The sequence below is a fragment of the Oncorhynchus keta genome, chromosome 31 (genome assembly GCF_023373465.1).
Source record: "Oncorhynchus keta strain PuntledgeMale-10-30-2019 chromosome 31, Oket_V2, whole genome shotgun sequence".
NCBI lineage: Eukaryota > Metazoa > Chordata > Actinopteri > Salmoniformes > Salmonidae > Oncorhynchus > Oncorhynchus keta.
In genome coordinates this window covers 14,477,474-14,499,298 of record NC_068451.1, presented here as the reverse complement: position 1 = coordinate 14,499,298, position 21,825 = coordinate 14,477,474, and the positions used below count along the sequence as shown (strand labels likewise).

Here is a 21,825-nt window from a genome sequence, read left to right as displayed (position 1 = left end):
GTATACAATTACATTTTGCAGTCATGTATGGCTTGGCCAGACATGCTTAATTTAATGATTATGGCGGTACAGGGCTACATAGCAATAGCATACAATAAAACCTTCGTGGTCACACGTACATGGTTACAGTATGCAGTATGTCGATAATTGCATAATGCAAGCTCAAAGCATTGTTACGCATTAGCTACAGTATGTGAACTCCAAGCACCATGCATAGCTTTAAATTGATGCTGTGGCTAATGTCTGACTCCAGCACACATTAGAATAGAATGATAATTTATTTTCATCACTGCTCGAATGTCTCACCCGAGGTCGAGGATGGGTGGCTTGTCATGCCCACGGCGGTAACACAGGAACATGTGGGGGTTGTTGATGAGTCCGGTGCTCAGCTCGGCCGGGTGGCCCCCCTGGGTCTTCTCGATGCAGGTGAAGCCCTCAGGCACCTCCTCCCCCAAGCCCCGGGCGATCACCGCCAGGTCTATGACCGGCTCCACCACCCGGCCCCCTCTCTGCTGGCCCTCTTCGTCCAGTGGGGCCGAGCCCCCCGGAGCCAGCCCTGCCACCACAAAGTAGTCCACTAGCTGGGGGCATTTCTCCTCCGTCATGCCTCCTGTCTGCCAACTGCTGTGGAGAGGGAGGGAGAGGGGGAGAAAAAGAGAGCGAGAAGTAGACGGAGGGGGAACCAAATTGAGATTGTGCGATCTTGCTTATGTAAACATACATCTGGCTGAGCAGTTGATGATGAATGGAGTTCTTCCTTCCGACAGTCTTATAGAAACAAAACCTTATTACTCAGACTGACAATATTTGGTTCTCATCATTGACAATAGATAAACAACCAGGAGAGTGATAACAATATCACTGCACATGGATGCCGCACAGTCCCACACAAATATTTATTTTTGACTCAAAGGAATTGAGTCATTCGCATTTCATACAGATATGACCCATCTGAGAGGTAGTCTGAGAGTCAACAATAAGCTGCTAAATTCTGCTGAGATGGGAGATCCAACCAATTACCACTCATCCTCTCCCCACCCATTAGTTGAGTTTGTTTATTTCAGTATACATGGCAACTAAAAGTTGGATTTCATATGCATCAGGAAATACAACAGGAAAACAAAACAATACATGTGATACAGTTGGCAAATCAAGAAAGTTAAATAAGTCGTGGATGGGATCAGGCTTGCACTTCGGATGGTCAGCCGAGGTCCGTAGCCTCAGCAGCACAGAGCGCGCCTCTCCATTCCCAACTTCCTCTCTGTGCTTTGGACTTCGTAGATAAGTCTATCTATCCCTACCCTAACCCTTTGTAGATGCCAATCCTGCCACTGGCTCACCATACATTTTGTGACTGTCAGAGTAGTGGACAATCTTCACTACTGCAAGCCATCTCTGCTAATGCAGTCCTATTTACTTCTGTAGTGTTGCGGCATTCAAAGCTAGCTAGCCAACATTGCTAGTAAGGTAAACCAAACGCCAACAAATACGTCAAATCTATTTAAAAGCTAATAAAAAAAACTAAAAGCGACTCAGCGAATCATTAGAAACAAATAATGTGGATTCCTTCTCCAATCATTTCAGATGGAGCATTACTGTCTTGAGAGCATTTATACAGGATGGATTGGCCTTCCTCACAGAGTGGGTGAGTCGATAAATCACTGCTAGGAAGACAGGACAGTGTAGGAAACTGAAGTCATTTTCATTATTCTTAGCAATGATTTAGGAATCCTTGTGAGTAAGTATTAGCTAGGTTGCCACTTGTTGTTAGCCAATTGGAATTTAACTTCAGTTCATTAAAATAAATAGCTAGCCAGCTACTTAACCCTGTTGCCCAAAGATAATGCGAGCTGGCTGCTTATAACGTTATCTGGCTAGTGAGGCTCGACCAGACCGGTTTATGTGTTGTGAAGCTAGCCATAGTAAGGATTTAGGCACAACTGGAATTTGCAGTTTGCCTTCAAAATAAAAGTATGTCATTGACAGTTATACAAATGAATACATAGTAGAATTATGCCATAATTTTATTTTGAAGGCTCGCCCGCAAAGTCCACCATTGTCCGACCACCATTAATCAAATAAGAACTGTCTTATAAATTAGGGTTATTTTAGATGATGACACCTAACTATTCCTAATGAAACGGCAGGGTAGCCTAGTGGTTAGAGCGTTGGACTAGTAACCAAAAGGTTACTAGCTTGCAAGTTCAAATCCCCGAGCTGACAAGGTACAAATCTGTCGTTCTGCCCCTGAACAGGCAGTTAACCCACTGTTTCTAGGCCGTCATTGAAAATAAGAATTTGTTCTTAACTGACTTGCCTAGTAAAATAAAGGTAGGTGAGCACTGTAGGTGAGCGAGACAACTTTACCAGCATATGTATCGATGAATCGTTATTACACTATCATTTCATATGTCACAACTACGTAAAAAATGTACGTTAAATTATTATGTGACGTGCAGTCATATTAAGTCATATTAAAGTCATCTGCATTGGTCAACAAACCTATTTAACACATTAAATCGTATATTTTTTTACACGCAAAGACCCAAACGAGTTCCATAGAAATCCTGGTTGAGAATGAAGCGACTAAACAACGAAATAGCACAGCAAGTAAGTGAAATAAATAGGTTTCAATTATGTTTTACTGGTAATGGGGACATACGTACATGCCAACAAATTAACTTTTTGGTCAGTGTGTGTGTGTAACCTTTATTTAACTAGGCAAGTCAGTTAAGAACAAAGTATTATTTACAATGACAGCCTACCCCGGCCAAATTGTGTATATACAGCCTAGATTCGACCCAGGGACTGTAGTGACGCCTCTTGCACTGAGATGCAGTGCCTTAAACCGCTGCATCCATGTGTGTGTGTTAACTATTTAACTGTACTAGAATGCTTAAAAGGCTGCAAAAAAAATTTTTATGTAAGAAAAATATTGGATATTGGTAATCGGCCAAAAATTTCATATTGGTGCATCACTAGTAGAGGTCGACCGATTATGATTTTTCTACGCCAATACCGATTAATGGAGGACAAAAAATTCCGAAACCGATTAAATCAGACACTTTTTATTTATTTATTTGTAATAAATATATATATACACACATACATACAGTGGGGCAAAAAAGTAATTGGTCAGCCACCAATTGTGCAAGTTCTCCCACTTAAAAAGATGAGAGGCCTGTAATTTTCATCATGGGTACACTTCAACTATGACAGACAAAATGAGAAGAAAAAATTAATTAATTCATTTATTTGCAAATTATGGTGGAAAATGAGTATTTGGTCAATAACAAAAGTTTATCTCAATACTTTGTTATATACCCTTTGTTGGCAATGACAGAGGTCAAACGTTTTCTGTAAGTCTTCACAAGGTTTTCACATACTGTTGCTGGTATTTTGGCCCATTCCTCCATGCAGATCTCCTCTAGAGCAGTGATGGGGCTGTTGCTGGGCAACATGGACCTTCAACTCCCTACAAAGATTTTCTATGGGGCTGAGATCTGGAGACTGGCTAGGCCACTCCAGGACTTTCAAATGCTTCATTTTACGAAGCCACTCATTCGTTGCCCGGGCGGTGTGTTTGGGATCATTGTCATGCTGAAAGACCCAGCCACATTTAATCTTCAATGCCCTTGCTGATGGAAGGAGGTTTTCACTCAAAATCTCACGATACATGGCCCCATTCATTCTTTCCTTTACACGGATCAGTCGTCCTGGTCCCTTTGCAGAAAAACAGCCCCAAAGCATGATTTTTCCACCCCCAATGTTCACAGTAGGTATGGTGTTCTTTGGATGCAACTCAGCATTCTTTGTTCTCCAAACACGACGAGTTGAGTTTTTACCAAAAAGTTCTATTTTGGTTTCATCTGACCCAATCTTCTTCTGGATCATCCAAATGCTCTCCAGCAAACTTCAGGGATTCTCTGCCTCTAACCCTATTACAGTGGCTGAGTCACTGGCTTACTAGGGCTCTTTCATACCGTCCTTAGGAGGGGTGCGTCACTTGAGTGGGTTGAGTCACTGATGTGATCTTCCTGTCTGGGTTGGCGCCCCCCCTTGGGTTGTGCCGCGGCAGAGATCTTTGTGGGCTATACTCGGCCTTGTCTCAGGAAGGTAAATTGGTGGTTGAAGATATCCCTCTAGCGGTGTGGGGGCTGTGCTTTGGCAAAGTGGGTGGGGTTATATCCTTCCTGTTTGGCCCTGTCCGGGGGTGTCATCGGACAGGGCAACAGTGTCTCCTGAACCCTCCTGTCTCAGGCTCCAGTATTTATGCTGCAGTAGTTTGTGTCGGGGGGCTAGGGTCAGTTTGTTATATCTGGAGAACTTCTGTCCTATCTGGTGTCCTGTGTGAATTTAAGTATGCTCTCTCTAATTCTCTCTTTCTCTCTCTCGGAGGACCTGAGCCCTAGGACCATGCCTGAGGACTACCTGACATGATGACTCCTTGCTGTCCCCAGTCCACCTGGCCGTGCTGCTGCTCCAGTTTCAACTGTTCTGCCTGTGATTATTATTATTTGACCATGCTGGTCAACATTTGAACAACTTGGCCATGTTCTGTTATAATCTCCACCCGGCACAGCCAGAAGAGGACTGGCCACCCCACATAGCCTGGTTCCTCTCTAGGTTTCTTCCTAGGTTTTGGCCTTTCGAGGGAGTTTTTCCTAGCCACCGTGCTTCAACAACTGCATTGCTTGCTGTTTTGGGCTGGGTTTCTGTATAGCACTTTGAAATATCAGCTGATGTACGAAGGGCTATATAAATACATTTGACTTGATTCAGACGGGCCTGGACATGTACTGGCTTAAGCAGGGGGACAAGTCTGGCACTGCAGGATTTGAGTCCCCTTTGAGTCCCCTGGCGGCGTAGTGTGTTACTGATGGTTACTGATGGTAGGCTTTGTTACTTTGGTCCCAGCTCTCTGCAGGTCATTCACGGCGAGCAAAAATCCCAGAACCACACGGGGGGTGTGGTTCTGGGATTTTTGCTCGCCGTTCTTGTGATCATTTTGACCCCACGGGGTGAGATCTTGCGTGGAGCCTCAGATCGAGGGAGATTATCAGTGGTCTTGTATGTCTTCCATTTCCTAATAATTGCTCCCATAGCTGATTTCTTCAAACCAAGCTGCTTACCTATTTCAGATTCAGTCTTCCCAGCCTGGTGCAGGTCTACAATTTTGTTTCTGGTGTCCTTTGACAGCGCTTTGGTCTTGGTCATAGTGGAGTTTGGAGTGTGACTGTTTGAGGTTGTGGACAGGTGTATTTTATACTGATAACAAGTTCAAACAGGTGCCATTAATACAGGTAACGAGTGGAGGACAGGGGAGCCTCTTAAAGAAGAAGTTACAGGTCTGTGAGAGCCAGAAATCTTGCTTGTTTGTAGGTGACCAAATACTTATTTTCCACCATAATTTGCAAAGAAATTCATTAAAAATCCTACGTGATTTTCTGGATTAATTTTTTTCTGATTTTGTCTGTCATAGTTGAAGTGTACCTATGATAAAAATTACAGGCCTCATCTTTGGGAGAACTTGCACAATTGGTGGCTGACTAAATACTTTTTTGCCCCACTGTATATATATATATTTGTAATAATGACAATTACAACAATACTGAATGAACACTTATTTTAACTTAATATAATACATCAATAAAATCTATTTCGTCTAAAAAAAGTATTAAACATGTTCAATTTGATTTAAACAATGCAAAACCAAAGTGTTGGAGAAGAAAGTAAAAGTGCAATATGTGCCATGTAAAAAAGCTAATGTTTAAGTACCTTGCTCAGAACATATGAAAGCTGGTGGTTCCTTTTAACATGAGTCTTCAATATTCCTAGGTAAGAAGTTTTAGGTTGTAGTTATTATTAGGACTATTGCTCTCTATACCATTTGTATCTCATATACCTTTGACTATTGGACGTTCTAATAGGTACTTTAGTATTGCCAGCCTATTCTCGGGAGTTGATAGGCTTCAAGTCATAAACAGTGCAATGCTTGAAGCACAGAGAAGAGCTTCTGGCAAATGCAGGAAAGTGCTGTTTGAATGAATGCTTACGAGCCTACTGCTGCCTACCACCGCTCAGTCAGACTGCTCTATCAAATCACAGACTTAATTATAATAACACAAAAATACGATCCTTAGGTCGTATTAATTAATATGGTAAAATCCGGAAACTATCATTTTGAAAACGTCATCATTTCGGAAACAAAAATACGGAACCATTCTGTATTTTATCTAACAGGTGGCATCCCTAAGTCTAAATATTGCTGTTACATTGCACAACCTTCAATGTTATGTCATAATTATGTACAAGTCTGGCAAATTAATTACGGTCATCGTTAGGAATAAATGGTCTTCACACACTTCGCAACGAGCCAGGCGGCCCAAACTGTTGCATATACCCTGACTCTGCTTGCACGGAACGCAAGAGTAGCGACACAATTTCCCTAGTTAAAATAAATTCATGTTAGCAGGCAATATTAACTAAATATGCAGGTTTAAAAATATATATTTGTGTATTGATTTTAAGAAAGGCATTGATGTTTATGGTTAGGTACACATTGGTGCAACGACAGTGCTTTTTTCGCGAATGCGCTTGTTAAATCACCCGTTTGGCGAAGTAGTTTGTGATTCAATGATAAATGAACAGGCACCGCATTGATTATATGCAAAGCAGGACAAGCTAGATAAACTAGTAAAATCATCAACCATGTGTAGTTAACTAGTGATTATGTTAAGATTGTTTTTTAGAAAAGATAAGTTTAATGCTAACTAGCACCTTACCTCGGCTCCTTGCTGCACTCGTATAACAGGTGGTCAGCCTGCCACGGAGTCTCCTCGTGGAGTGCAATGTAATCGGCCATAATCGGTGTCCAGAAATGCAGATTACCGATTGTTATGAAAACTTGAAATTGGCCCTAATTAATCCATTCCGATTAATCGGTCGACCTCTAATCACTAGTATTTAGCACATCTAACGTGTAAGAGTACATATGCATGCCTAGAGTGGCTGTTCCACTGGATGTCATAAGGTGAATGCACCAATTTGTAAGTCGCTCTGGATAAGAGCGTCTGCTAAATGACTTAAATGTAAATGTAAATGTAGAGTGTGAGAGAATTACTAAAAGGGCCTTGAAAAAGTGAGAGTAGAGGAAATCGATGGAGGTTGGGCTCCAAAGGTTGACTGGCAAACAGGAAGTGGCCACTGGCAGCCTGTTTCCTGTTATATTTCAAGAGTTCATCAGTAGCTTCCTTGTGACACTGGAGCACGGTGACACTTGTCCAGGGGGAAATTATGACAGGCTACAGGAGGTAATAATATACAGTGAGCTCCAAAATGACAATTTTTTGTTGTTTTGGCTCTGTACTTCAGCACTTTGGATTTTAAATTATACAACAAATACAATAACTTTGAGGTTAAAGTGCAGACTGTCAGCTTTAATTTGCGGGTATTTTCATCCATATCGGTGAACCGTTTAGAACTGTTTTTGTACATAGTTCCCCCATTTTAGGGGACCAAAAGTTTTGGGACAAATTCACTTATATGTGCATTATATGAGGATTCTAGCATGACTACAGATAATCCTTAATGAATTGTGAACAACGATGAGTGAGCAAGTTAGACTAACATATATAATACCCCCCCCATAATGCTGACCTCCCGTTATTGTAATGTTGAGAGGTTAGCACGTCTTCGGGGTATGATATGTGTGCATCTCTAACTTTCTCACTCATCATTATTCACGATTCATCCAGGATTATCTGTAATAATGGTAGGATCAAAATGTCATCCAATTCATAAACAGTTCACCCGATATGTATTAAAATACCCTCAAATATAAAGCGGACAGTCTGCACTTTAACTACATAGTCATTGTATCATTTCAAATCACATGTGCTGGAGTACAGAGCCAAAACAATAAAACAAATGTGTAACTGTCCCAAAAGTTTGAGCTTTTGAGTATTATTAATGTCTTATGAAAATAAATGTTTCAGTGCAGTATTTGATGCAAAACAGACACACCAGTATAACGGATCTGTTAGGCCCTAAGGCCTACAATGGTACTATAATAAAAGGGTGTTGCCCTGCTGGGAGCTTGTCAAGGACACTGAACCTCAGGGTTTTTCAGAAATTGCTGATGTAGGCTAATAATTGCTGGTTCCCTTTTTCATAATACCCTACGTGCATGGTAACGTTCACTTTCTATCTCTCACACACACACGCTTGCGAATGTACACACACACACTGGAAAACCCCTTTTGAGTACTGGATTGCCCCAATGTCCAACATGTCTTAATATTAGTCACAATCCCTGCGACTGCAAGTTATTTCAATATGTTTGTCAATATAACTAAAAAATGAATTCATTAAAACTGTCAGTGGTTTGAGCAAGAGAGAGAGCGAGCTCTGGAACTAGAGCGCCCACATCCTGACAAGAGGCCTTTGAAGTCCCATTCGTATGAAACCCAGTGCATCATAGATATAGAATACGCCATATTTAGACAAGCAACAAGAGAGAAGTAAAGGTCTTATTCCCCAGATTTATGACATGTCTGACAGTACACTTCAGCCTTGAAGCAGTGGACCACCACCATGATCATACAAGCTGACATCAATGTGAAGTATTAGACCATGGCCTACTACTGAAGAAGATGGGTTGTTTTAGGGCAGGGGTTCGGTCTGTCATTCTGCTAGTTCTTTCCTCCCTGACTGATAACAAGTGCGGCCGTCAAGGACTAGAGTTGTGCATCCCTGCTTGGTTGAACTAATGTCAGACTTTGAGTCATAACTCTTGAAAAACATCCACAGGCGTACACAGATGACATAAGATTAAAACAAGTTGAGCACATGAATTCGGGTCGCTACCCACTTCGCCATCTTGAACATATCAGCCAGCCTCTCCCTCTGGCTGCTTTTCCAGATATTATAATAATTGACTTATATTATTATTCAGTGAGGTGATACAATACTTGAACATCTTGGCCATGTTCTGTTATAATCTCCACCCGGCACAGCCAGAAGAGGACTGGCCACACCTGATAGCCTGGTTCCTCTCCAGGTTTCGGCCTTTCTAGGGAGTTTTCCTAGCCACCGTGCTTCTACACCTGCATTGCTTGCTGTTTGGGGTTTTAGACTGGACTTCTGTACAGCACTTTGAGATATCAGCTGATGTACAAAGGGCTATATAAATACATTTGATTTGAATACATAAACATACAAAAACAAAGTCTTGTGTGCAACCTGAGAGTTCACCAAGAAATCATTGAGAAACAGTGGCTTAAACAATTGGTCAAAATAGGCTAGCTAATGCTCAGAAACAAAACTGCAACTGAAAGCCTTCCAGCCACTCACATCATACCTCAACCTCCCCAGAAAAGTAGTTTCAAACAAGCAGGAAATAAAAAGAGCCACAAGATATTTAAAACAGGTCATGAGTTTGGTTCTTCTTTTAATTCACCTGCTATTATCGAGCACCAGCCGGGCTGGAAGGCCTGAATATATATTTCCAAACGATTATAAACCTCTAATGCAAGCTACTGAGGAATGAGTCATTTCAATGAACATTTTCTAGGAAAGGAGAAATTTACTCTACCTTACGTAGGTTAAATCCCCATATCAGTCAAATAAAGCAGTTAGTTATAGCTCACTGTGTATGTGAATTACAGTGTAGCTTTGCCTCCAACTGATTGAGAATAGTTATTTCTGAGCCTGTGCAGTGACAACACTCAACCCACACCCCAACATCTCTACAGGTGTGAGCTCCTGATAAGGACACCCCAAACGGACAAGGAGAGCTCTGTTCAGGCTTGGCAGCTAGAAATCCTGCCCCTGAACTGGCAGACTGACACTCACTCTTCCTATACAGCAGGTTCTCAAACTCCTGACATGTTTGAGAATGTGTGAAATGATGTGTGTGAAGAGGTGCTACACGTATCATTTCACACGTCAACATTTCTACATAGCTTTGTCAATAACACCCTCGAAGGAACAGATTTTTACTTTGTGTTACGTAATACCTAGGGGAACATTTTGACAGCACAAAAGTGTGGAGATCTTTAAAAAAAACTTCCAGATAATTTCCAATACTCACCACAGCACTCACAAAATGTATTTGAAATACAGCAGAATGTACAGTGCTAACAGATGTTATGAACACTTGTATCTTGCAACTTAATGCCATACATTCTTCCTCAAAATACGCTTGCCAGCTGATTTGGTGAGTTTTTCTTAGCCACCGTGCTTCTACACCTGCATTGCTTGCTGTTTGGGGTTTTAGGCTGGGTTTCTGTACAGCACTTTGTGACATCAGCTGATGTAAGAAGGGCTTCATAAATAAATTGGATTGATTTGCCTGTCAAAACAATGCTTAAGATAAAGTTGTTAGCGATGAATGCTGTCCAGAGGCAATGCCTTTGCTCTTGTCAGAATGCTGCTGCCCATAGCTGGCCTTCAACCAGAGCCACAGCTAGTGACAGAGGAGGTATTCAGGGTCGCTCTTCCCAGCGAGATGATGCTGGAAGTCAGCGACAGGGAGAGATGCCTGGTAGCTGGTACAGCCATGCCCACGCCAACTCAGCGGCATCGCCACAATACCATTCTAAAATGGAGGCCCGGCCGCCCCACAATGCCCCTTTTGTGTGCACGCAAGCACGTGATGACGTTAAGAGGGGACATACATTCACACACACGCGTGCATAGCCTACACACACACCGTGAACAGAGTGAGGCCCAGAGGGGAGTACTTTACCACAATGGTCATTTCACAAGCTCACCACAATAAATAGCATTATCCAAAGTGTTGACAGTGTGAAAAAGCCATTATCACACACTGTTTACCAAAGACCACAACTCTGACTTAACAGAGCTCCTTGGAGAAAAAAAGTGTAAACCTAGAAGAGCGATAGTGGAACAACACGATTGGGGACCCTTCCAGTGTGAAGTTAACTTGAAGGGTATGATGATTAAATATTGTAGGGTGGTGGGGGGACAAATCCTTCTCTGTCCAGTCAGCATGTTGTTATGAAGGTGATCTTGGCCCATTAGACCACCAAAGAGAAGGCATGACCTACACCAGTGTTTTTGGCAGTTATCAGGATTCGACAAGCTATGCTCCTCCTTCTTGGAGTCAGTGGTACTTAACTAAAACTAGCACTAGAGGGTAGACTAAAATTGGTGTTAGATCATCGGATGTACGAGTGACATCTCATGGGCCAGTGCCAGTCCAGGGTTTGAGAAACACTTAATGACACCTCTCTAGATGACACATGAGTCATGACTCGGCAAGGGGGAGGGGATTCATAAATAGCGGGCTGGGGATAGTAGACAAACTAGGTCAACAATCCAACCTAAACATGTCCTGGCTGAGACATTCTAACTGAGCCATGGTATACCTGAGGTACAGGTATAAGGTTGATACTGATTAGGCCTAAGCCTACCTAATACGCTTCATGTGGATACTGTGTTTAATTCTTAATTCATCACCCTGTACTCAGCAAGTCAATAGTAAACAGCACGCACCATGTGTTGTTCAATATTTGACTCTGGGATTTTCAAAGTAGTTCTTAAACATTGTCTCGCTGATGTTGCAACACAGACTGGCAGAACTAAAATGATCTGGGAGCAAGAGTGTCTTCGATGTGGATAACTTCCAGAGTTGATCCTTGATAATGCTTTGATCAATCTAAATGCCAGCCACAATTAAATTCAGGAAACTTGATACAGGCAACCACAGTGGGAAAGGTTAGTCATTTCACTTACTCCAAAAACCAACACGACTCGGCTTACTTAGTCTCAAATCAAACAAAAGGTTTTCCTCTGTTAGTCACTCTCCCCCTACTCGCTTTCCTAGGCCATAACAAACTAAAAGGGGTCGAGAACAAAACCAACACAGAGAGCCTCTCAGGCTGCATGGTTCCCTGACCACGTCACAACGCAACATTGTCCAGGGTGTCTGAATTCACCCTGGTAATACCTCAGGGCAAGGAAGACACACCACTCTCAAGACCACAGAAGATTCTAATAACAGTTCTGGTTGGTTCACCCAAAGTCAGAGAGCCAAACAGATTCCTAGGCCTCGGTGGCCCTAACACCAGGGTTCATGCTACCAGCGCTGTTAATTCCACTCCGGCAGCGTCCATTGAGCCACGTGGCTGGCACTGTCTCTTACTGTCAGCACTCCTGAGAAATGGTTATTTCAAATGACGCTTCTATTTAAAGCCTGCTCAGAGAGTCGGTTCTGCCCCTCTCTGAAGCCTCTCGCTTCAAACGGCTTCAGCAGCACTCTTCTCTCTCTGTTGCTGCTGAAGTATTAGAATTCAAATTAAAACGTCTCCAGGTATTGATGTGATAACTGACTTGCACTTCAACATACAGCAGCTTCCCAGGATTTCTGGAAAACTGTCAAAATGTAAAGGATTAGCCTATTGCCAAACTGGCAGACAACATGGGAAAAGACACGAGACCTAACTGTTGAAATGAGAAGAAAAAAAATAATGACAGACACTTGAAGGAGATTAAGATAATATAAATATCCAAGACTGCCTTCTGGGCGAGGCTGAGAGCATCATGAAAGGCTCTTCAGTCAATGCTGGCTTAAGTGTACAATATGATGCACACCAAGCAACGATCTCATTATCTCGAACTTGGATACTATCCATGAAAATAAAAGTGTCCGTAATTATTTATTTTTTTAATGCAAGAACCAAGATGTATCCATCCACATTTAACAGTTGGTAGGGTACTAGACAATGTTAGAGATTTTGGTGTCTGATATTGCCAATTACTGTGATTGTTCTACCAAGATCGAATGCCCATATATTCCTTGTTGTGGAGCACTGGGCTTTGGCCTAACCCCTATGGTAATGTGGCTAAAGTGTTTATGCTAGTTTAGTGGATAGAGGACAGAGGGACAGACTTCGCCTTTATCTGGCAGAGATGGAGTTCGGAAAGAGAAAGAAAGGTAGAGGAAGGAGGGATGAACTACAGACTGTAGCAAGGGAACTGGATTTGTGTGTGTACGACAGGGGGGATAGACAAAGTGTGTGTGTGTCTGTGTGTGTGTGTAGGTGACACACTGAAGGTTGCAAAGTCAGCTTGGGCTGAGAAAGTAAAAGCAACAGAGGAAGACAGGATTGAAGGGATAGATGACAGGGAAGAGGCAGAGAGAATGATAGACAGAAAAAGGAGAGGAGAGAAAGGAAGTGTAGAGAGAGAGGTTTATTTTGAGCAGTTGCCAGGTTTGATTTAGCCAGCACAAGTGGGATGATCATTACATTGCAGTGGAAAAATATATTCCTTGACGTTGAACGAGGTGGACCATAAAATGTGGCTATAACTGATATTCATGCATTTCTCTACTAAAACTTTACATAATTTCTCCTCTGTGTTGCATAATGCAGCATACAGTAGGCCTACATATTACACACGGTATGAGGCTTAAGTGATGCTGTTTTGAGAACAGTAATTTACACTGCGTTAGCCATAGCTAGTGAGGAAAAGATACAGGATGCAAGTGAAAAGAGGAGACATCCATCACAGATGAATACATAATCTTGACACTGGCCATTTACCAATGGGGCTCTAGGCTATAGAGCTGTTCTCAAAACGAATCATAGTGTATGTGAGTGCAGACAACCAAACAGTAGCAATACGAGGCTAAGCATTGTGAACCAGGCCCTATAGCACAGTGTATAATGCGGCTGTTACAGCAGTACAAAGGACAGATTCTTGGACAGGTGACAGACTGGCTGACTGTTACTAAGCCTGTTTCTACAACAGCATCAGGTTTGCTTTTAGGAGTAACCCGTTTAGAGAGGCTGACAACGATACACAGATTTAGGCTGACAGAGGGGTTACATGAGTTTCAATGGCCTCCCAACCTGACTTCATTGTGGAGTGAGGAATATCAAAGTCTGTTTGCTTTCCATCTGCATTATCAGTGATCACAGTGCACCTGGGCTCCACCAGGAAAAGTAGACCCAACCTGCATCATCCCACAAATCTATTCACATCATATTCTCCCAACACTACACCCACTTCCTAATCCGATATTCACTAGTTGGATGACGTGCCACTTCCTCAGATTGCCAGCTGCCTAAGTACTTTCAACCCATGAATGTAAGACCTCATTCCTCTTCTCTTATGATGACGGGGGAGGGCCATACACATCTGGGAAGGACTTTCTAGCCTTTCCTCTGAACCAAATTGTATTTGTCACATTACGGTGAAATGCACCACATGCATGGTACTTACAAGCCCTTAACTCTATTTCTTGAACTACATTGTTGGTTAAAATATTTACAAAATAAAGTAAAAATAAATAAAAACAATCAAAAAGTAACAAGAAATGTACATAATAATGAGGCTATATAAATGGGGTACTGAGTCAATGACTGGGGTTACAGGTTACTCAAAGTAATTTGTAAAGTGACTATGAATAGTTAATAAACAGAGTAGCAGCAGTGTAAAAACAAAGTGTAGACAGTCTGGGTGGCCATTTGATTAGTTCTTCAGCAGTCTTATGGCTTGGGGGTAGGAGCTGTTAAGGAGCCTTTTCGTCCAAGACTTGGCGCTCTGGTACCGCTTGCCATGCAGTAGCAGAGAGAACAGTCTATGATTTGGTCTATGACTGTAGTCTGACAATTATTTGGGCCTTCCTCTGACACGTCTAGTATACAGGTCCTGTGTGGCAAGCAGTTGCCATACTAGAAGGTGATGCAACCGGTCAGGATGCTCTCGATGGTGCAGCTGTAAAACCTTTTGAGGATCTGAGGACCCATGCCAAATCTTTTCAGTCTCCTGAGGGGGAAAAGGTGTTGGTGTGCCCTCTTCACAACCGTCTTGGTATGTTTGGACCATGATAGTTTGTTGGTGATGTGGATACTAAGGAACCTGAAGCTCTCTACCCGCTCCACTCCAGTCGATGTGAATGGGGGCGTGTTCGGCCCTCGTATTCCTATAGTCCAGGATCAGCTCCTTTGTCTTGCTCACATTGAGAGAGAGGTTGTTGTCCTGTTACCACACTGCCAGGTGTCTGACCTCCTCCATATAGGCTGTCAGGCCTACCACTATTGTCGTCAGCAAACTTAATGCTGGTGTTTGAATCATGCTTGGCCATGCAGTCGTGGGTGAACAGGGAGTACAGGAGGAGACTAAGCACGCACCCCTGAGGGGCCCCAGTGTTGAGGATCAGCGTGGCAGATGTGATGTAACCTACCCTTACCACCTGTGGGCAGCCCGTCAAGAAGTTCAGGATCCAGAGGGAGGTGTTTAATCCCAGGGTCCTTAGCTTAGTGATGAGCTTTGAGGGCACTATGGTGTTGAACGCTGGGCTGTAATCAATGAACAGCATTCTCACATAGGTGTTCCTTTTGTCAAGGTGGGAAAGGGCAGTGTGGAGTGCAATAGAGATGGCATCATCTGTGGATCTGTTGGGGCGTTATGCAAATTCGAGTGGGTCCAGGGATTCCGGCATGATGGTGTTGATGTGAGCCATGACCAACCTTTTAAAGCACTTCATGGCTACTGACGCGAGTGCTACGGGGCGGCAATCATTTAGGGAGATTACCTTTGCTTTCTTGGGCACAGGGACTATGGTGGTCTGTTTGAAACATGTAGGTATTACAGACTTGGTCAGGGGAGGTTGAAAATGTCAGTGAAGACAGTTGGCAGTTGGTCCGTGCATGCTCAGAGTACACTGCCTGGTAATCCGTCTGACCCTGCGGCCTTGTGAATGTTGGCATGTTTAAAGATCTTGCTCACATCGGCTACAGCGAGTGTGATCACACAGTCGTCTGGAACATCTGGTGCTCTCGTGCATGCTTCAGTGTTGCTTGCCTCGAAGCAAGCATAAAAGGCATTTAGCTCATCTGGTAGGCTTGCGTCACTGGGCAGCTCGCGGCTGGGTTTCCCTTTGCAGTCCGTAATAGTTTTCGAGCCCTGTCACATCCGATGAGCGTCAGAGCCGGTGTAGTAGGATTCAATCTTTGTCCTGTATTGATGCTTTACCTGTTTGATGGTTCATCTGGGGTCATAGCGGGATTTCTTACAAGCATCCGGATTATTGTCCTGCTCATTGAAAGTGGCAGCTCTAGCCTTTAGCTCGGTGTGGATGTTGCCTGTAATCCATGGATTCTGGTTGGGAAATATAGGTATGGTCACTGTATGGACGCCGTCATCGAGGCACTTATTGATGAAGCCGGTGACTGAGGTGGTATACTCCATGCTATTGGATGCATCCCAGAAGATATTCCAATCTGTGCTAGCAAAACAGTCCTGTAGCGTAGCATCCGCGACATCGGACCACTTCCGGGTTGAGTGAGTAACTGGTACTTCCTGCTTTAATTTGAGCTTGTAAGCAGAAATCAGGAGGATAGAATTATGGTCAGATTTTCCAAATGGAGGGCGAGGGAGAATCTGTGCGACACTGGGTCATAAAGCAAAGGTCAGTGGTTTGATAAAGTTGGTGAGGAATGAGGCCAAATTTCACTATTGAGATTAAATGGTATATAACTGCTGGCTGGTACGATGACATCATACTGAGACCCTCCCTGTATGAGCCAACTGGACATGTCTCAAGACAAACCCTGGTTCCTCCTTCTAAACATTCCGTTTCCATTTCATTGTTATGACATTCAACATGGACCATTATATTTTGTATTAACTTACAGGCTTATGTAAATGTAGCACTAGTGTGAAAGGTTAAGCAGAAACATACATGCACAAAGCATAGCCTACCTCTGCAATGAGATATGATGTGAAAAGGGAACTGGGAGTCCTGGAGATAGCATTCCACCTTTAGTGTTTACACTGAGGAGATAGTCTGAGTGAGGCAGACGGTTGGGAGACTAGACATGATTTCAGATAAACATTCTTTACTGAAGGCTCTAACACTACTGATCAGACTATACCTTGAGCATCCAGCTTCTATTGAGAAATCACAATTCAAAGTAAATAGCAACCTTCAATTCTGGAATTTGAGTTTGACGGAATTTAAATGTAATTGACTCCCAACCCTAGTGCTCAGAGAGTTATAAACACTGACAATGTGTTGATTTGAGGTTCCTTTCTTCAAGAAACGTTCCCCAGCTGTAGCAAACCCCTAACAAGAGGTGACAGGTCCGAAGTGTGATCGCAATCTCAGGTATCATGCAGACAGACTACTGTCTACTGACATGAGGAAGAGGCGGCTGTGAAAGGACACTGGATAGCCAGAGAGAGGTATAGTTAGCAAAAGCTGATAAGTAAGCCTAAATGAGGACATAGTACCCTCCGGAAACTATGTCCCAAATTCAACTACAAGGCTACATTGAGTGCTTTAGATGCATGAGGGGCTTTGAGAAAGTTGCCTCTATGCCTTTATGGGTTGTGACGATAAGTGGAAACAGTCAGTGGACTTTTAGTTGTGCATGGCTAACCTAACTAGTCACTAATTTTCCACTAGTGTTAAGTGGTGAGGATATGGAACAATCAACAATCTCCTCTATGCAGAGGAGTAGCAAAGTAGGACTGCCAGCAGCGAATAGCAGTTGTAATATTATATTACTCATTTCATGTCAGCTGTAGGCTCAGTTCCTCTACTTAGAACAGCTTCTCTTCATTTTAGAAATTAGTGTAAAGAAATTAATCATCTAAACCATCTGTCCAAACCTGTACCCACAACATCTACAGATACATTTAGACTAACTGTGCTATTTTTGTATTTAACCAGGTAGGCCAGTTGGGAACAATTTCTCATTAAAGCAAAGCAGAGCGACAAAGACAACAGAGTTACACAAACAAACATACAGTCAATAACAATATAAACATATATGTACAGTGTGTGCAAATGTAGAAGAGTAGGGAGGAAAGGCAATAAATAGGCCATAGAGACAAAATAATTACAATTTAGCATTAACACTGGAGTGATAGATGTGCAGATGATGTGCAAGTAGAGTTACTGGGGTGCAAAAGAGCAATAAAATAAATAACAATATGGGGATGAGGTAGTTGAGTGTGCTATTTACAGATTCACTGTACCTGTACACAGCCATCGGTAAGCTGCTCTGACAGCTGATGCTTAAAGTTAGAGAGGGAGATATAAGTCGCCAGTTTCAGTGATTTTTGCAATTCGTTCCAGTCATTGGCAGCAGAGAACTGTAAGGAAAGGCGGCCAATGTAAGTGTTGGCTTTGGGGGTAACCAGTGCAATATACCTGCTGGAGCACGTGCTACAGGTGGGTGTTGCTATTGTGATCAGTGAGCTGAAATAAGGCGGGGCTTTACCTAACAAAGACTTATAGATGACCTGGAGCCAGCGGGTTTGGCGACGGATATGTAGTGAGGGCCAGCCAACGAGAGCATAGAGGTAGCAGTGGTGGGTAGTATATGGGTCTTTGGCGATAAAACGGATGGCACTGTGATAGACTACATCCAGTTTGCTGAGTAGAGTGTTGGAGGCTATTTTGTAAATGACATCGCTGAAGTCAAGGATCGGTAGGATAGTCAGTTTTACGAGGGTATGTTAGGCAGCATGAGTGCTTCTCTGTGCGAGCTCAGTACACCACAACAAAGTAGGCCCACAAACCTACAGCTTATTTTCCCCTACATGAAAATCTAGGTGTGTCAAGTTGAAATCATATTTATTATATTTTGTCTGGAATTGAGTCATCTGTAAGGAATGAATGGGCAAGAATACATGCTGAGGATTACTGACAGCATGTCGATGTTAAGCTCAATTGACATGTGCAATTTGTTATTTTAACAACAGGGGTTTCTAACACAGCAATGTTTAAACATCAGGAACAGATATGTCATGAAACCAACACTATACAAAACATTCCATGACAGACTGACCTGGTGAATCCAGGTGAAAGCTATGATCCCTTGTTGATGTCACTTGTTAAACCCACTTCAATCAGTATAGTTGAAGGGGAGGAGACAGTTTAAAGAAGGATTTTTAAGCCTTGAGACATGGATTGTATATGTGTGCCATTCAGACAGTGAATGGGCAAGACAAAATATTTAAGTGCCTTTGAACAGGATATGGTAATAGGTGCCAGGCACACCGTTTGTGTCAAGAACTGCAACGATGCTGGGTTTTTCACACTCAACAGTTCCTGTGTGTATCAAGAATGGTTCTCCACCCAAAGGACATCCAGCCAACTTGACACAACTGTGGGACGTAATGGAGTCAAAACGGGTCAGCATTCCTGTGGAACGCTTGACACCTTGTAGAGTCTATGCCCCGACGAATTGAGGCTGTCCTGAGGGCAAAAGGGTTGCAAGAGGGTTCCACAGAGGGTTGCAAGAGGGTTCCCTCAAGAGGGTTGCAACTCAATATTAGGAAGATGTTCAGGCTAACTGTTGTAGAAGATAACATTGCATGAGCATTCCAAAAATCATGTTTATGTGTTTAGCCTACAATTCTCCCTGCCAACAGATATTTGACCCTAAACATCACCTATGAACTTTAAACAGCTCTATTATTGGTCCCTATTCAATATCAGCACAAAAATTGCTACTGGCAAATGATTTTATTCCATATGCTGAAACATGAAACATTTGTTTGAAACATTGTAAATGGGGAAGAATATCCAAACAACCGTATTGCCAAAATGATAAGATAAATCAAATCAATGACAGATGTGAGGCAAGATGCATGACGCTGTCAAAATAGTAACGTTGCGCATTGAGAGTAGAGGTCGGCCGATTAATCGGAATGGCCGATTAATTAGGGCCGATTTAACGTTTTCCTAACAATCGGAAATCGGTATTTTTGTGCGCCGATTTTTAAAAATATATATTTTTTATACCTTTATTTAACTAGGCAAGTGAGTTAAGACCACATTCTTATTTTCAATGACGGCCTAGGAACGGTGGGTTAACTGCCTTGTTCAGGGGCAGAACGACAGATTTTCACCTTGTCAGCTCGGGGGATTCAATCTTGCAACCTTACAGTTAACTAGTCCAACGCTCTAACCACCTGCCTCTCATTGCACTCCACGATGAGCCTGCCTGTTACTCGAATGCAGGAGAAGCCAAGGTAAGTTGCTAGCTAGCATTAAACTTATCTTGTAAAAAAACAATCAATCATAAATCACTAGTTATAACTACACATGGTTGATGATATTACTCGTTTATCTAGCATGTCCTGCGTTGCATATAATCGATGCAACGTTGGGGGATGATTTAACAAAAGCGCATTTGTGAAAAAAAGCACAATCGTTGGACAACTGTACCTAACCATAAACACCAATGCCTTTCTTAAAATCAATACACAGAAGTATATATATTTAAACCTGCATATTTAGTTAAAAGAAATCCTGACATAGCACACACCCCCGCTAGGATAGCTCAGATATTCTGGTCCGGGCAAGGAAGCTTTATTTATATAGTTATTTGAGATTAAAATTTACGTTTTGGGGGGTCATAATATTTATTCATCCTTTATTTAACTAGGCAAGTCAGTTAAGAACAAATTCTTATTTACAATGACAGTCTACCCCGGCCAAACCAGGACGATGCTGGGCCAATTGTGCACCGTCCTATGGGACTCCCAATCACAGCTGGATTAGACTCATTGAAATAGGTACCGTCTCTTGCACTGAGATGCAGTGCCTTAGAACGTTGCGCCACCTGGGAAAAGATTTGTTTCAAAATACTTCCATTATTACTAATTTCCATGTCGGCTCTATGTCTAGAAATGCCCTTGTCCGGTGCATAGGATTCCAATTTCAAACAGTCCAAAAAGTGTTACAAAATATAAATTTAAACTGCCAATACTGGACATTAACTGAAAAATGTTCTTATGTAGTTTCTTGCAATATCCCTCTGTGACTTTAAAGAATAGCTCTCTCAAAACTGTTATTCCTAAAAGATGTGTCCCGGGGTTTGGTCAACTCCACCAGATTTCTCTAAAATTCTGAATTAAATCAGGAATGAGCAGGGTCAGCATAAGGACCCCTTATTCATGTCCTCATTACATGTAGTGCAACAAGACCACTCATAGTCTGTAAAGTTATCAACCAGAATCTGTCAACTGCATCTGCCTGATAATATTATTTTTTATTCTAATTTGCTACATTTAGTTAGGTTTTAGAATCATAAAATAACTGTGGAAAAACAAAATTGATACGGTCTGTGTGTACCACTTGAAGACGAAATACGTACTATTCAACTCCATAAAAAACTCCAGATTTGTCTAATGTCAACTCTATCAGAACGCTGAAAGATCAGACAGAATGGGTGTTTTTAATAGGGTATTTTCAAATGAATAATTTTCTATATTTTACAAAATGTATTTATCTTTTTTTTAAGACAAATGTGCCTGTCTTGAATGTATGTCGTCAACTCCGTCAATATTTGAAGTCAATTTTTTTCTGGTCAATATTCTGAATAAATATTGCTCCGACCTTGAGGGGCCCACGAAACTACGCTACACGATTTGTTAATCCCATATCGTTGTGGAAAATGAAGCATTTGCAGGATGTAGGTATGCTTAATACTCAAGCAGAAACACGATAAATGCACAATGCATTTCCTAAATCCACAAAGTACCATGAATGGACAACACAGTATATGAGAAGACAAATGCAGAGAAATGCGTTCCAATGCAAAACATGATGCACGCGCAGTACAACGTCAAATATCCTTGATCAATGTCCGCGCTGGCAACATATTTTAACATTTTGGACTAGGGGCAGAGAGCACCGGGTAGTATTACTACCAACCTTTAATTGCTTTAGAATCGCTTGTACCATATACATGTTGGTCAGTGCTTGGTTCCACTCACTGGATCACGACACCGGCCAGCATGAGAAATAGCCTAACGTTACACACAACACAC

The 21,825-nt window shown here is 42.3% G+C and overlaps 1 protein-coding gene across 4 annotated transcripts in view; it reads right to left on the bottom strand.

Annotated features, from left to right (window-relative positions):
- The window catches only part of LOC118364061 (DENN domain-containing protein 4B-like), a 44,555-nt gene that overhangs the window by 22,120 nt on the left and 610 nt on the right, over window positions 1-21,825 (bottom strand). For 3 of the 4 annotated variants that reach the window (XM_052489659.1, XM_052489656.1, XM_052489658.1), the window contains exon 2: window positions 307-624. In XM_052489659.1, coding sequence (XP_052345619.1) covers window positions 307-605 — 299 coding nt within the window. In that variant the 5' untranslated portion in view covers window positions 606-624. The remainder of the gene's footprint in view (window positions 1-306; window positions 625-21,825) is intronic. The other variant, XM_052489657.1, reaches the window with a different exon arrangement.